At 39.9% G+C, this 16,102-nt stretch overlaps 1 protein-coding gene across 7 annotated transcripts in view; it reads right to left on the reverse strand.

Moving 5' to 3' along the window:
* The window catches only part of LOC105095098 (heat shock 70 kDa protein 12A), a 272,860-nt gene extending 257,167 nt beyond the window's left edge, over nucleotides 1-15,693 (reverse strand). For 2 of the 7 annotated variants that reach the window (XM_031461838.2, XM_031461837.2), the window contains exons 1-2: nucleotides 15,256-15,693; nucleotides 949-1,001 (exon numbers count right to left, since the gene is read on the reverse strand). In XM_031461838.2, the coding sequence (XP_031317698.1) occupies nucleotides 949-1,001; nucleotides 15,256-15,313 (111 nt within the window). In that variant the 5' untranslated portion in view covers nucleotides 15,314-15,693. Of the gene's footprint in view, nucleotides 1-948; nucleotides 1,002-1,175; nucleotides 1,574-15,255 lie in introns of those variants that run through there. The other 5 variants (XM_064488473.1, XM_064488472.1, XM_064488476.1 and 2 more) reach the window with 3 other exon arrangements.
* Nucleotides 15,694-16,102: the final 409 nt, after the last annotated feature.

The following is a 16,102-nucleotide window of genomic DNA, read 5'->3' on the forward strand; positions in this document are numbered from 1 at the left end:
TTAGTTCACTGCCAATTTTCATTACAGCTCTTAACACTGAAATTTTAAAGATGAGGTTGCATAATTTACAGCAATGATGAGTACCTTCTTTAATAACCACAAACCACCTGTTTTATTAAATTTCTACCATGGACACTATGTTTTGAAATATTTGTTCTATCAAATTTCTAAAAATAGGCATTTTTAATTTCTAAAAATAAATTTCATCTGTATCTAAAAAATAATAATGGACAGTTCTGCTCTCCCCCTACTTTTCATTTCTATTCCGTCCCTAAACTTTTTTAAACTTAGCCTTCCCATCGATTTGTCCCCTTCCTATACTCACAGAGAAAAAATATACATAAACATGAATCTTAAATGAACATCTTCAGAGACATAAAGGTGAGCAGAATTCAATTATTTAACAGTTAAAAAATAAAACCGCCAGAGTTACAGAACATATTCACCAGGCTTCACCATCTTCAGACTGGGTTTTTTTCAACTCAGTGTATTATTCACATAATTAGAGGAAGCAAACATACAAAGGGTTAATGGAGGCATGGAGCTAAACACCGATGACCCACCCCAAAGGGTTCTCTCCAGATCTAATATGTCTAAACCCCAAAGGCAAATGTCTCAGGCCTTCAACTCCATCACTAGAATCCCAAATCTGACTGCTGGAGAAAGGACAATTCTTCGGGGCTTGAGTTGCTTGGCCTGGTGCCTTGCTGCACATTTAGCTGTGTAGTTAATCTCACAGAGTAGCGCCCACTGTGGCATGCCTGCTATTCTTTACCATCTGGAGCTTGGAGTTGATATTAGCCTGAACCACAAATGCAAGAGAAAGGAAACAAAACCCCCCCAAAAAAAACCCTCATTCACATTTAACGAAATTGGTGGCAGAACAATGCACCATGCCGTCTACGCTTTTATACATGTAAGAGAGGAAAGAAAGGGGAAAGTACAAACCTTCTCCTTTGTTTTCTGGTTCTCTGCTCTAAGGTCTTCATATTCACCTATTGCTAAAAGGAAAGGAAAAAAAAGGAAAGCAAAGTTATAATGCTATCGAAAGTTTACTATGGGAAAACCTGAGAACCCAACTAACCCCTATTGTCTATTTACTACTTTGGGGGTGGGATGGAGAAGAGGCCACAGAAGATGGGCTCCTACTTTTAAGAATAAGGAAGAAAACAGACCAGAGCATATGTGAGTCCACACTCCAAATTTCAGTTCTCCTGGGTCACAAGGAAGACTTATGAGCCATAAGAGTCTATGACAAGTCATGTCTCATCTCTGATGCTCAGCATTTAGTCCTGTGAAAGGAGACAGGTGGGTGTTCCCTGAAGTTCCTTCTAGCGTGATTAGTCTGTGGTGCTATAATCAGGGGTTTACTTGTTAAAACTGGCCTCCAGAAGATAAAGTAGGCTTACCTATTCAACTCAATGTCACACGTCTGCTTTATTCAAAGAGCAGCAAGTTTATGCTATGAGCATTCAGCAAAGAGCAAGTATTTTCAGGCACTGCAAGATCATCAATTACCAAGCCATGATCAGATCCCAGCCAGATTCACTTCACTAAGTTGGAAAAATAGGTGAATTGTTTGGAAATATTTCCAACTATGTGGGAAAAGTAGCATTTTCTACTTAAAAATCATCTACTGCCAGAAAGATAATCTGAACCCCTATATTCATCTTTTAGCCAAAGCACCATTTTTGGATGTTCTCAGTGTTTTGAATGTGATGTTCAGAGCATGTGATAGGAAGAAAGAGAATGATCTAGGATGAGTAATGGAGCACAATGTTTAAGGTGGGCCCATCAGAAGTGCTGCCCATTCCCAGGCCAGCATCTTACTGGCACCAGAGAACCAAGCAATCATCAGATTGGATTTTTATACTTTTACAAACGTTAAGGATTTATCTACAAAAAGCTCAATGTTTCTTAGGAAAAAAAAAAAAAAAGACAAACAGAGCTTCCTGTTTCTATGAAAAATCTCGAGATAGAAATAACAAATCTGAAACTAGTGGCTCTGAGAACATTCCAGATAATCTGGTCATTGAATTCTAAGAAGTGTATGATGCTAACCACTGGAGCAAAGAACACACCAGAAACAATTCACATGGTAAAGTACATGCTGTTTCCTCTAACAGTGATCCAAAGGGTTCAGAAAAGCTACTATGATGGCAGGAACAAAATCTTAAAATGCAATTCAAATAAACAATTATTTCTGGGGTTATACCATCAACGCCCTGAAGTTTTATCAGTACCTCATGACCATTTAAATAAGAATTAACAGACAATTTTACTGAAGCCACACCCAAAAAGAATCCTTGAAAATTAGTCCATAAAATAGCTGAATATACACAGGTAATGATATAGCCCTTTAAAAAATAATCACAGTTTCAACACAAAACATTTGACCATAGAATGAAGCACTCTCTGCACACCAGCTCCTTATCAGCCTCCACCACACAAACCCCAACCAATGAGTATAAACTAAATTGTCCTTGGTTCTGAGAAAGCAACAAAATTCCCCTCCCCCTCCTTTTTTAACAGAAAGAAACGAGAACTGAGATTCTAAAAAAAATATGCACTTACACCATTGGGTAGTCTATGGTCATGGTCCCAAATCTTATTACTACATCTAATATTGTTTCAAAAAATATATATTTTATTGAGAGACTTTGCTTTAGTTTGACATTTAAAAGCATCCTTGGATGAAGTTGAAAAGTCAAAATTGATTTGCCACTCTATTCTTGATGACTTACTTTATAGACACACACAAAAAAATAAAGGCTTATAAAATCATGATCTCATATTGATCTTAAGAAATTTCTTTTTCTATTTAAAACATCATATAATGGCTATTAAGGCTTTTTCAAAAATACCGGTACTATTCTTCCATTATATTGCCAATAGAACCCAGATGAAACACTGTAGACTCCCAATTACTTTATGAAAAGCATTAATTAAGAACCCTTCGCCTATCACATCTTAATGGAAACCACAGAAAATATGCTTTCCATGACTATGTGCAACTTCAAAAGCAGCCAAGTATAGGGAAAGAAGATGAAAAGGAAAGGAAGAATTCAATCACTTGGTACTGGGACAGGGCACTTGGGGAGAGGGCATAAAAGAAAAATACTTACTTGTATTTTTATTTCTTTGAAATTAAAAAACCAAGCTCACTGCCCTAAACCATGTTCACACACACACACACATACACACACACCCCATAGTGACTACTCATGTAAACCCATCTTCAGCAAAACTGGTAAAAACTGAAGTGACCTACGTTATTCAGCTACTTCGTTTTTGGCAATACTAAAGAGTCACAAGGAAACTGTTTCAAAACTGGCTCATAGGTTCAAAAATTTTTAACATGAGTCGCACAAGTGATTTGGTGAGAAAGATCTTCCAAATCTTGAATTAATCAATGCAAAAGAAGACATGAACTTGACCAATTCTCTGCCATATGAAAGATATCTGCAGGTTGGGAAGACTTCATCCCTCGGGTTTACAGATACAGTAGACTGCAAAGGAAGGTCATATACCACAGCACATACCATTAAACAGGGCAGCCTAATCCCAGCCTGAGCACCTCATTTAGCCAAGGGGCCTTGGGCAAACTGGTTACTTTGACTGAGTCTCAGATTCCTCACGGTTATCAGTAGTAACTGTACGTCTCTCATAGTGTTGTCACTAAGAGCAAGTGAGCTAACGTGTAAGATACAAGAGTGCTCAGGCATAGTAAGTGTTCAATACGTGGTGGCCATCGTTACTATTACTGATACAGCAAAGTATGCCAGATCTTCTGCTCATGACAACAGATTAGGCGGCTCCAGAATGCCTTAGGTTTCAGGCTTACTTCTGTCACACGTGGCCTGAAAGATGGCAGAGCAGAAAATCCCTGAAATCTTAAGTATCATTACTCTCCACCAATTAAAAGGAGGAGAGAGGGGACTAAAGATCAACTGCAGTTTGTTTTACTGAGAAAGAAAGTAGCAAAGAAGTGGGGAAGCGTACCTAAAGCTGTACTATTCAATCCCAGCTGCATGTCAGAATCACCTGAGGAGCTTCTAAATCCTGCAGCTGTACAGTCCCCTCTCCACCTATCCCCAACCCAAGATTCTGATTTAACTGGTCTAGGGTGGACTTTGGGCATCCGTTTTTTTGTTGTTTTTTTTGTTTTTTTTTGAGAAGTAAGCACCCTAGGGGATTCTAATGTGCAGCCGAAGAGGGGACTCACTACCTAAGGGTATAGAATGGAAGAAAATGGAAGAAGTGGAGAAAACAAGGAGAATGTCAGGCAGCACACGTGTTTGAAGAATCATGCTGGTTTTCTATTTTCTAACTCCCTAATGCTAAGAAAGGGAATTTTTTCCAAGATGCCAATCATGACATAGCCAGTCCAGGAAGCAGCTGAGTAGACTTAACTGCTTGAGAAACGTGATAACCGAAGTCCGTAACTACAGGTCAACAGCACCTCTGGCAAGAGTGAACAACAGTTTGCATGGGACTTTCCTAGGTTTAGGACTGAAGAGTCCAGTGTCCCTGGAAACCTCTCAGTCCCAGGTAGCTTAACGCACATAGCTTAGCCCCAGATCAGTATTTCCAACCAGTACTTTCCAGACCCACATTGTCAAATGTGGTAGCCACTAGTCACATGTGGCTATTTACACTTAAATTAACTAAAATTAAATGAAATTGAAAATTCAGCTCTTCAGCTGCACTGACCACATTCAAGTGCTCAATAGCTACATGTGGCTAGTGGCTCCCACTGCGGATAGTAGACACAGAACACTTCCATCACAGCAGAAAGTTCTACTGGACAGTACAATTCTGGACATCTCTGTCCAGATACCTTATAAGCACCTCAAACTCAACATGCTGGAAAGTGAACTATCAATTCCCTTCCACCCAAGCCTCCTACATCCTGTTTGCAGGATCATCATCTACCTAGTCCCCGGCTAGTACCTCAGGATCACCCCTGATTCCCCACTTTCTTCCACCTCCAAAGGATCACTAAACTGCTAAGATATCAAAATGTCTCTCCAATCTGCCCTTCCTCTATAGGAATCGCTGCCCTAATTCTGACCCTCAGTAACGGCAAAACCCTCTTATCTAGCCTCTAGCCTCACTCTATCCCAAGTTCATTATTCGCAAGGTGAATAGCACTATAACAAAGTAACCTAGTTATTTCATTCTCTTGTTTAAAAGCTGCCAAAGACATCAGCTTCACAAGCTGGGGGATCCCACTCTCCTCTCGCCATTCAGCTTCAGAGACCACAACTCACTCCATCACATCCAAAGCCCCAATGCTTCCCTGAATCCTCTAAGACCTTTCATATCCAGGAGTCTACAAATATTCTTCCCTCTACCTGCAAGGTCTTCTTCCCATCTTCCCGACCTCCTCTTTTCAATGCAATTCAACTGCCATTTCTTTTAAGAAGCTCTCCGCATATACCTCAGACAAAAATCAGCATTTATATTTCTAATAAACTACCAGAGTACAATGCTGTTCATATATCTCTCTTAGAGCACGCAACGTTATAAATTGAGCACAGGCCTATATTCTTGTGCTTTCTCCCACTCAATACATTACTGTATACCTCACACCTAGCAGAATACCAAGCAGAGTTCATGCCTATGATGAAAGAATAGTTGGTTCATATAAATCTGTGATGTAGGGCAATTAAGCCAAATATTAATGTCCCCATTTTTAAAAATTTGAAGACACAAATACATAGAAAACTCAAACCCCACAGTCAGAAATGGTGGAAGTAGAACCAGTCTACTGATTCCCAAAGTCATTCATGTAAAAAAAAAATTTCTGAGCATTACTGTGTGCAACGTGCTAAAGCACTAGACCAGAAACAACCCTCTAGGGTGAAGACTGTCTTTCTGAGTCCAGACGCTCTCTTCTAGCACAAAGCCTGACATACAGTAGGCACGTGATAAACGTGTGTTAAATTAAGGAAGAAGGAAGAAAGGATCCAGGGCTTCACGTGAACAAATCATGGAAGAGCACATGCTCTCCTCCTCACATTAAAAGGATCTCTTTTATCATATGTTACAAGACACTTAAAAATCAAGCTTCCAATAGCCATCAAAGATAACCAGAAAAACACTACCTTGTGAAATCTTCTAATATATATTCTCATCCATTGAGTCTGCATCTCTGAGACTCATGGAACCTTGAAATACCTCTTACTAATGGGGTATGAGGACATGAGTCATAACAGATAATGTTCAATTAGGACATTATTCCCTTCTGCACACATCCCAATGGATCGTGCTCTTAAAGCCAGAATACAAAGAGAAGTCATTTATACCTCACTTGTTAATTAAAGCATTAGAAAAGCCAAGGAAAACACTACTGGAAAATCTGATCAAAAAACAAAGGTGACAGATTTCATATCTGAAAAGAAATCATGGTAAAACTGAAATTCACTCATTACTTGGTAGAACACACAGTACAGTGTTAATAATTTAATTATACTTAAGAAGTACTCTCAAACTATTGATGACTTGGAGTTAATCAACAGAAAGGAAGGAAAATGAGTAACATGAAAGTACACATGTAAGTCTGGTTTCTGCTCTGGCATGTAAGGAGCTTGTAAGCTGACACTCTGGTCTTTACAATCACAAAAAAGGTGAACAAACTGAAAATCAGTAAGTCTTCTTAGGTCCACCAGAGAACTGACATCACAGGGCAAATCACGGCTCCAAAAATTGGAGAGACACTCGGGGAGATACAGAGGAACACAACTTATTAGAGCAGAGCCAAGGTGCAGAACCTCAGGAATCAGTACCAACATAGCAACAGTCTAAACTGTAACTGACAAACTAGAGGCTCAGTTCCAACAAGTTTGAGAGTCAAAAACTCTAAGTGTGGGCCAGTCTTAGGAAGCCCCGACGCTTTAGTGAGTTTTACTTCCTCAGGTCCTCACAGTGAATACTGAGAAAATTTCCCGACTGCTTCTGGCAGCGGAGAGGGAAAGCAGTCATCATGAAATATGCCCAGAGTATATGCCCAGAGTATGCCTAAGGCCTTCCTTCAAGAGATATTATTTTATCAGAGCCTAACAGACTTAAGGGAAGGTAATACTCAACTCCAGTCCCCTTTAGCCTTCTTATCTCACCTACAGGGGAAAAATAAAACTGACAAGCACTGATGAAAGTCACAGCCCTGGGGCACAGGCTCGCTAAAAGACAGAGACTCTATCACAGGACTATTTCCCTTCCCCCATACCTTACCACCACACGAATGTTTATAGCAGCTTTATTTATAACTGCCAAAACTTGGAAGCAACCACAATGTTTATCAACAGATGAATGGATAAACTGACTGTGGTACATCCAGACAATGGAGTATTATTCAGTGACAAAAAGAAATGAGCTACCAAGCACAAAAAGACATGGGAGAAGCTTAAATGCATATTACCAAGTGAAAGAAGCCAATCTAAAAAGGCTACATTCTGTACAACTGCAACCATATGACATCATGGAAAAGGCAAAACTATGGAGCCAGTTAAAAGATCAGTGGTTGACAGGAGTTTCAGGGTAAGGTGGGAGTGATGAACAGGTAGAACAGAAGAAATTTTCGGAGCAGTGAAATTATTCTGTTTGATAATGTAATGATGAATACATGTTATATAACTGTAAAAACCCATAGAATGTACAACATAAAGAATAAACCATAGTAAACTATGGGCTTTATTTAATAATAATGGATCGATACTGCCTCACCAATTCTAAGAAATGTACCACACTAAAGCAAGACGATAATACAGGAGACAGGGCAAGGGGGATATGAGGGGCTACGTGGGAATTCTCTGTACTTTCTGCTCAATTTTTCTGTAACTTAAAACTGCTCCTCAAAGTCTCATTTAAAACAAAACTATACACACACACACACACATATATATATATACATGCACACACACATACATACATGACTCATACCCTGATTTGTGCCAGAGGATTTGAGATAGGCTCAAGTAACTGAAAGGATCCTAATATATTACTATTCACTGTACCATACAAAAATTTCAGAACTCTTGTTTTAATGTTTAAAATACTTAGCATGGTAAACAGAGAAAAACAAAAGCAGTGTTCCTTCTACATTTTAAAGCAAAGCTTGGCTGTGTAACAGCATTACTGAGTAAAATCTACAGCACAACAAAGTTTAAAATACACATACTTTTGGGATCTAACAATTCCACTTTTGAGAATTTTTCCTACAGCTGCACTTACAGATATATGTGTACAAGGATGTAAGCAGCATTACTGTTTTTAATAAACTTTAGTTTTATAAACTTTACATTCATAGCAAAACTGTAAACATAGCAGAGTTCCCATATGCCCTACACCCAGCTTCTCCTATTATTAACATCTTACATTTGTATGACACATTTATTTCAATTAATGGACCAATATTGACAAACTATTATGAACTAAAGTCCATATTTTATCTTATTTCCTTAGTTTTTACTTAATGTCCTATGTTTGTTCTAGGATCCCATCCAGATACCACATTACATTTAGTCATCATGTCTCCTTAAACACCCCTCAACTGTGACACGCTTCTCAGACTTTCCTTGTTTTTGATAACTTTGACAGTTTTGAGGAGTACTGGTCAGATATTTTGTAGAATATCCCTCAACATGGAATGTTTTCCTCATGATTAGATTGGGGCTATGGATTTTGGGGGGAGGACCACAGAGGTAAAGTGCCATTTTCATCACCTCAAATCAAAGGTACACACCATCAACATGACTTAAATCACTATTGAAGCTGACCCTGATCACCCAGCTGAGGTAATGTCTGTCGGGTTTCTCCACTGTAAAGCTACTATTTCCTCCCTTTTGATACTGTCCTCTCTGGAAGGAGGTCACTATGCACAGCCCACAGCTAAGGAGCAGGCATTATGCTGGACCTCTTTGAGCAGTATATATATAAATTATTTGGACTTGTTCTGTAAGGAAGATTTTCCTCTTCTCATTTATTCAATCATTTATTTATATCAGTATGGACTTATGAATATTTATTTTATACTTTGGGTTATAATCCAGTGTTTTGCTGTTCAGACTGTTCCATCTTTGGCCATTGGAAGTTCTTTCAGTTGGCTCTTTGTAACTCTTTGACATATCCCCATCACTGTGGGCTCATCTGAGCACTTACTTTCTAGTATACAAGATGCTCCAGGCTCATCTTGTATATAACCTGCCCTAGTCACTCCAGACCTAGAGTCAGCCGTTTCTCCCAGGAGCTCTGTTCTTTTTACTGGAGAATAGTATTAGAAGCCATGTTCTGGAGCTAGATGTACTCACTGCTACTGGTACACCTAGGCTCTCAGCTGACAAAGCAAGGAAATAGATATGTGTATACTAACCCAATACATATATTTCTGTATATAACCATCTATATCTATATTAAGCTAAACATGAGTTCAACTGATGTCTCCAACTCAACTATTTCCAATTATTTCCATTATTCTGTCAAAATAATGCCCTAGCTATTTTCTAGCCTAGAAGCTAAGGGAACACTGGAAGCCTCTTTTAATTACTAAATCAACTCTAGGAATAAGCTTGACTAAATTTCCATCGGAACCTTAAGCACTGGCTCAACAATTTTGGAGAAAATGATACTAACTCTCAAGATGAAAGGTTATCTTGCTTTAAAACCAATAAAAATACAGAAGTTTGTTTTTCAGAGGACACTAACTACATTGTGGGAGATCCATACAGTCAGTGGAACATTAAGCAATCAATTTTTAAAGATTTAACTCTGTATGTACTGGTATGAATTCTACAATATATAAAGTGATAAATATATACGTACATCCAATACAATTTCTAGAAGGAAATACAACAAAAGGTTAACAGTAGATAACTCTGAGGAATGGAAATGGGATTAGAACATGGATTATCAACAAGGTGACAACATCCTCAAAGAGGGAAAAAAATGTTACATATGACAATGGCTTGCAGCCCTCCAAAAGATCACAGTTCACAAAAAGATGCAGAGTATATCTGTGGTATTAAAATTTTACGGGGAGGGGAATCAACTAGGGGAAAAAATGTCCCAAAAGACTCCTTAGGAGAGTATAATTAAATAAAGATTGAGAAACAATGAGTTAGAAGGAATAGGTAATTGTACTTTCACTCTATATGCTTTTTTCTTCTACAAGTATATGTTTATTTTTAAATTTAATTTTTTTTCAAAAACAAAAGTAAGACTGATCTACCTAATGGAAGTGTTAAGTGAATACTGAAATTCTGACTAGAAGATGTGGTTCCTCAGGCCATGCTGAGTGTCTAACTGGGGTCTCTTCGGCAGTGGCTCACCAACTATAGGAGGAAACTGAATTTTTAATAAGTACACTGGTTTACAACAAAAATTATATGGCCCACAAAGCTTAAAACACTTACTCTGGCCATTTACAGAAAAAGTCTATTAACCCCTGATATCCAGTATATTAGCTTAAAATTTTTTTGGCATATTCATATGGTGGAATCTATTCAGCAATGCAAACAAATGAACTACAGCTACATGCAACAATACTGGTAAACCCCACACCCATAATGAGTGAAAGAAGACAGAAGCAAATAATATATACTGTATGATTCCATTTACGTAAATTTCAGAAACTTACAAAACTTGTCTTTGGTGACACTGAGTATCTTACGGTAATCGGAGAGGTTATGAAGGGGCTTCTGGAAATGTTCTAAGTGTTGTAAGAAACATTTACTTTTTAAAATAATTCACTGAGACGTTCATTTATATTCTGTGTACTTTTCTCAATCCATATTATAGTTTTTTATTAAAGCAAAAAAATTTAAAGGTAAATCTTACAAAAATATTACCGAATGAAGAAAAATAAATTTACCAACCCTCTTCTCATAGATAAGTAAATGCACATGTACCTTGGTTATTCAGACACAGGTGGCCCCTGGACCACACTTGGAAAACAGTGGTGTAAAGCCAAGTTTGCACTTGACACCAAGACAGCCATTTAGTCTCAAACAGCTTTCTGTGGGTCCAAGATTGACAATGAGTCAGCTTTTCCAGACTGATTGTGGCAGACAACAGTTTCAGCCCCTTCTGTCAAAATAATGTCCTGGCTATTTTCTAGCCTAGAAGCTAAGGGAACAGTGGAAGCCTCTTTTAATTACTAAATCAACTCTAGGAATAAGCTTGACTAAATTTCCATCTGAGCCTTAAGCACTGGCTCAGCAATCTTGGAGAAAATGATACCAACTCTCAAGATGAAAGGTTATCTTGCTTTAAAACCAATTATCTTACCATAGGAAATCCATTTTAAATAGTGTTCATCCAAGAACAGCCCATAACTTTTGTTTGTTTGTTGTTGTTGTTTTGGTCTTAGGTTAGAACATCCTTTTTGCTCAGTGGCAATCACTCTCTTCAAAACTTCCTCAACAAGATCCAAATGATACAGCCTTATTATGGTGACTAGTTTAGTGGACATCTGTTGTTTATGTCTGCCCAGCCTGCATTCCACCCTCCTCCGGCAGTGGCACACCATTCTTTTTTGGACTACTCCAATCCATTGGTCTTTGTAGGGGCTGCCAATCAAGGGGCTCTGCCCTTCCCTGGCCAAAGAATTGAAACACATGACCCAAACAAGTCCAATTAGACACTCTCCTAGCATCTCTAGACTAGGAATTCCTCACCAGCAGGGACAAGGTTTTGTCTATCTCTGTGATGCCTAGCACAGTGCCTGGTTATGAATATTCAATGCATGTGGGCTGAATGAATTACAAAGAAAATCATGTACCTTAAACAAATGCTGAGCTAAGTCTATCATTTCCCAACAGAATTCTGGATGGGGAGCAAATTGTATTATGTTTTGTAAGGGAAATGTCCACTTTAGTAAGCTAGGAAATATGCACTGGAAATAGAATCCTAAGTTGCCATTTTTCAGTGCATTAAAGATGTCAATCAGTCCAATAAAATAAAGCCCCCAAAAAGACAAAAGGAGAACTACCTCATTACCTCAACATCTGCTTGAGCATAAGCAATCGCACGCTGGCTAATTTTTTTTAAAGGGACATTATATAACTTTCTAGAAAGACATAATATAGCTAATTATACTATTCACTAGAAGGGAACATACAATGTTTTGAAGTAATTCAGAAGTGGGTGTGATTTATAAGACGTAGAGCTTAGGGAATGGTAAGTATAAATTAGAGATTGTTCATATTATGACAGACTCCGTGATTACATTTCACAACTTTTATCAAAAGCAGCCTTATTCACCACACCACTAAAGGCTTCACATTAGGGAAGGCTGCTGTCAGCTCCGCCATTTAGAGTAGATGGGAACCTTCTTTCAGAACACCCTCCTATGGGATGGGTTCATATTTTAGACTTAAAACACACTAGGGAAGGAACAATATGATGAAAACTAAATGGCCAATAAACATGTTAAAAGGTTACTAATAATCAGGTCAAATTTTTTAAAGTTGCTATTTTTTTTCATCAGATTTGCAAAATTTAAGCAACCTGTCATGTGTCAAATTAGTAAAGACTGCTGTTGGTCAATGTTGACCAGCGTGTGGGGAAATGGACACTGTTGGGGGGAAAGTGAAATGGTACAGCCATTTGGCAAGGGGGGCACTTTTCCAATGTCTAGAAAAAAGTTATGTGTACATGTCCTCTAATCCAACAATTCCATTTCAAAGACTATATCCTAGAAAAAACATTGTAATTGTACAAACTGACTTGTATGATTATTTGATTAATGACTGTCTACTAGACAAGAACCCTGTCTGTCTGGTTCACCATCTCTTCCTCCAGTGCCTAGCACATGGGCCTCACATACGGTAGGTACCTGATATTTGTCAAAGGAGTAAATGAATATGTTTACTTAGCATTAAAAAATAAAAATAGAATATTTAATCAATAATATTCTTCCTGTTCACATTAAATAGGAGTGGAATTATTCACAATGTTAACAGGCAGTAAAAAATATTATCTATTTTCAAAAATAAATCACACACACCAGCTTTCAAAATTGATCATAATATTGGTAAGAGTCCAAACACCTAGTTGCCAGTTTTTCCAACTCAAATCTCTAGCTTCCCAGTTAGTTCCAAAATTTAAACAGTAATTAAATACTCTTGAAATAAGTCAATTGCTATCACGGTCTACAATCCACTGACAAATAAATGACCTGGTTTTGAGATGTATAAAAATCACACTGTGGGCTGAAAAAAAATCCCAACACCTGTATAACCAGACTCAATATCCTAAAAAAAAAAAAAGAAAAGAAAAGAAAAGAAAAGAAAAGAAAAGAAAAGAAAGAAAGAAAGAAAGAAAGAAAGAAAGAAAGAAAGAAAGAAAGAAAGAAAGAAAAAAAAGGTTATCTTCAAGAAACACAAATTTCAAAGTCTAACTGTTCTATTACCTTTGACATGCCTATAATGGAGGAAATATATCCTCTAAAAATACTAATGCATAAATTTGTTTGTTTTCCAATATAACTGGAGAAAGAACTAGAAACTCAAAAAATCCTCCATTTTTCTCAGCTCTCAAATCCAACACAAAGATCTGTTCCAAAGTCAAATATAAATAACCCGTGGGTTATCTGCACTGTTAATCTGTCCTTGAAATTATATACAGATGAAAAGAAGTGAAATTAAAAATTTTAACATTTTTTGAAAATTGACCATCCATCAAAAGAGGTGATATATCCAATGACAGGTATTACCAATAATGAAAACTCCCAACAGCCTAGATATGAAGAGTCTTTATGTTGGGGGTGGGAAGAGAAGGCTAGTGTTACTTAGAAATAAAATACTAATAAAAACCAGCCCCTCACTAAAACACTTGAGAAATTCCAGATAAAGGCATTTTGCCCACCTACTAGATTCACTGACGCTTGTGATTGTATGGCCTTAGGCTAATCTAGGATGGGAGTTGAAGCTACTGGGAAGACAAGAGCCATTAACTTTATCCAACACTGTCTAGATGCTAGATACCACAGAGGAATGCATTCTGTCCATTTTGGTGAGATTAAATGATTTCCCCAAGGCCACACAGTTACTGAATAGTCATGTTGAAATGTGTTTTCAGGAATGTGGACTTCAGAGGGATCCACATACCCTTATGAATGTATGTTTGTAGTTTCTAGGAGTAACAAGTCATAGTACTGGACAGACCTCATGAAATATCTGGTTTAGCCTTTAGTCAAGTAAGGCTTGATTAAGCACAAGACCCATGGATGGGAAGACACACTTTCAAGCTTATAGAGTTGGTGAGTTGAGTCAAGAGACATGAAAGAGCTGAGACCAAACACCCAGATTAGCCACAGAGCAGGGACCCTTCCACTATATGGCTATGTCATTAAGTTAGTCAGAAAAGCACTTTTTTCTACACATTTTTTACTTCCTAAATTTGTATGGTTCCTCTCTATCGTGACCCATATTCTCGAGCCACCTTTGGTCAGGATAATAATAATTTTAAATTTAAAAAGTGTTAGGTTCACACTTGATTGTTAAGGTGGCCTTGTTCAGAAGTGTGGTTAAGTGCTGAAAATGACTGATTAAAACAGTTCTTTATTAAGGGATTAAAACAGTTCTTTATCTAGTCAGTGTAGAAACGCATGCACATGGCCTGGCTTTCCTGCAAACCAGAGACAAGTTCTAATTCAAGAAGCCCCACATAGGCAGGGTGTTGCCTCACTGACTAATAAATTGCTAAAAATGGGAAGCGATATAACACACCAATGGCCTCAAAATCTTAGCTGGGTAAGGAAAGAGGAACTAGGCCAAACCAGAATGAAAAGCTGGAAAGGCTGTGAAGCAGCGCCGCAGGCCTCCCAGCTTCAATGTGCAAGGGTGGGGCCAAGGCTAGGGAGCAAGGCCAGCAGAGCTACTCAAACCGCCCCCTCTCCAAGATAACTGGCCCCACCCGCGTCTCCCGCGTGTAAGGTGGCACCGAGGGCCCTTGTCCGCGCCAGAATCCTTGTCCCTTCCCGAACCCTGGATCGCCAGCTAAGTCCACCAGCGCGTAGCTATTCCCGCACTGCCTGGCCCGACAAGCAAGCACCCGCACGTTACCCTCTGCCCTGGGCTCGCCAAAGCGCGCAGGACGCGGAGGACGCTTCTCCACGGATACGAAGCTACTGGGGTGACCACGGCGGCCCCAATACCTCCCGCCCAGCTTCCACCACCCCAAAACCAGCGCCCTGGAGTGGTCTCCGCCCACGGGCCGCGGCTGCCCGCACCTGGCAGCCACGCGCCTGCCTACCTTGCTCCTTTAGACTGGAGATGAGCTGCAGCTGTTTCTCCTCGTCCGAGCTGTTCATTTTGGCAGGTGGGGCCGGGAATAAAAAGAAAGGAGGGAGAGGCGAAGGGTACAGCGGGGGAAGAGAGGAAGAAAAAGCAAGATGCCGGTGGCTTGCGCCTTCACTACCCGGAAGTTGGATTAGCTCCCGCTCCTCCTCCTCCTGGCGCGGAGCGCGCGGGTGAGATCATCCCCACGCACCTACTCAGCAGCCTTGACTTCTACACCTGCAGGCCGGCGGCGGGCGGGGAAAGGGGCGGAGACGGACCCGCAGCCCAGGGGCAGGAGGTGGGGACGACGGAGGCACCAGCGGAGGCAGCGGGCTCGCAACCTGAGCCCTAGCCTGCGGCTGCCTCTGCGACCTGGCTTCCTCGCCCGAGGCCGGCGCCGCAGGATGCGCAGGCAGAGGGCGTGAGGGCCTGCGCGAGTTCTCCCTGCTCGCTCTTGCACCCCCTTCTCCGCCTCCACCCACCACAGACACCAGAAGCGCGTTCAGGAGAAAACCTGCCGTGGGTCTGCAACCTTTATGAGAACCCCACTTGGAACGCTGCCTGAGGGCCTCTCCCCGCGAGCTGCCAACGTAAAGTGGGACGTAATGGGCAATAAACACCCAGGATTCTTCCCCAATTCTCGCACAGTGGACTCTGATGGCGGTGCAAGGAAACCTAGGTGTCCACAGGGGCAGGCTCAGTGTTGTACGTTTTGCGATTTGAAAAGCACAGAGGTACTGAAACAGGCCGACCTAGTAAATTACACAGTGAGCGAAGGAGGGCGTGGTAGTCAGTTAACAGTCCCAGCTCCTGGGCTGGCT

Source organism: Camelus dromedarius, chromosome 8 (genome assembly GCF_036321535.1).
Source record: "Camelus dromedarius isolate mCamDro1 chromosome 8, mCamDro1.pat, whole genome shotgun sequence".
NCBI classification, from domain to species: Eukaryota; Metazoa; Chordata; class Mammalia; order Artiodactyla; family Camelidae; genus Camelus; species Camelus dromedarius.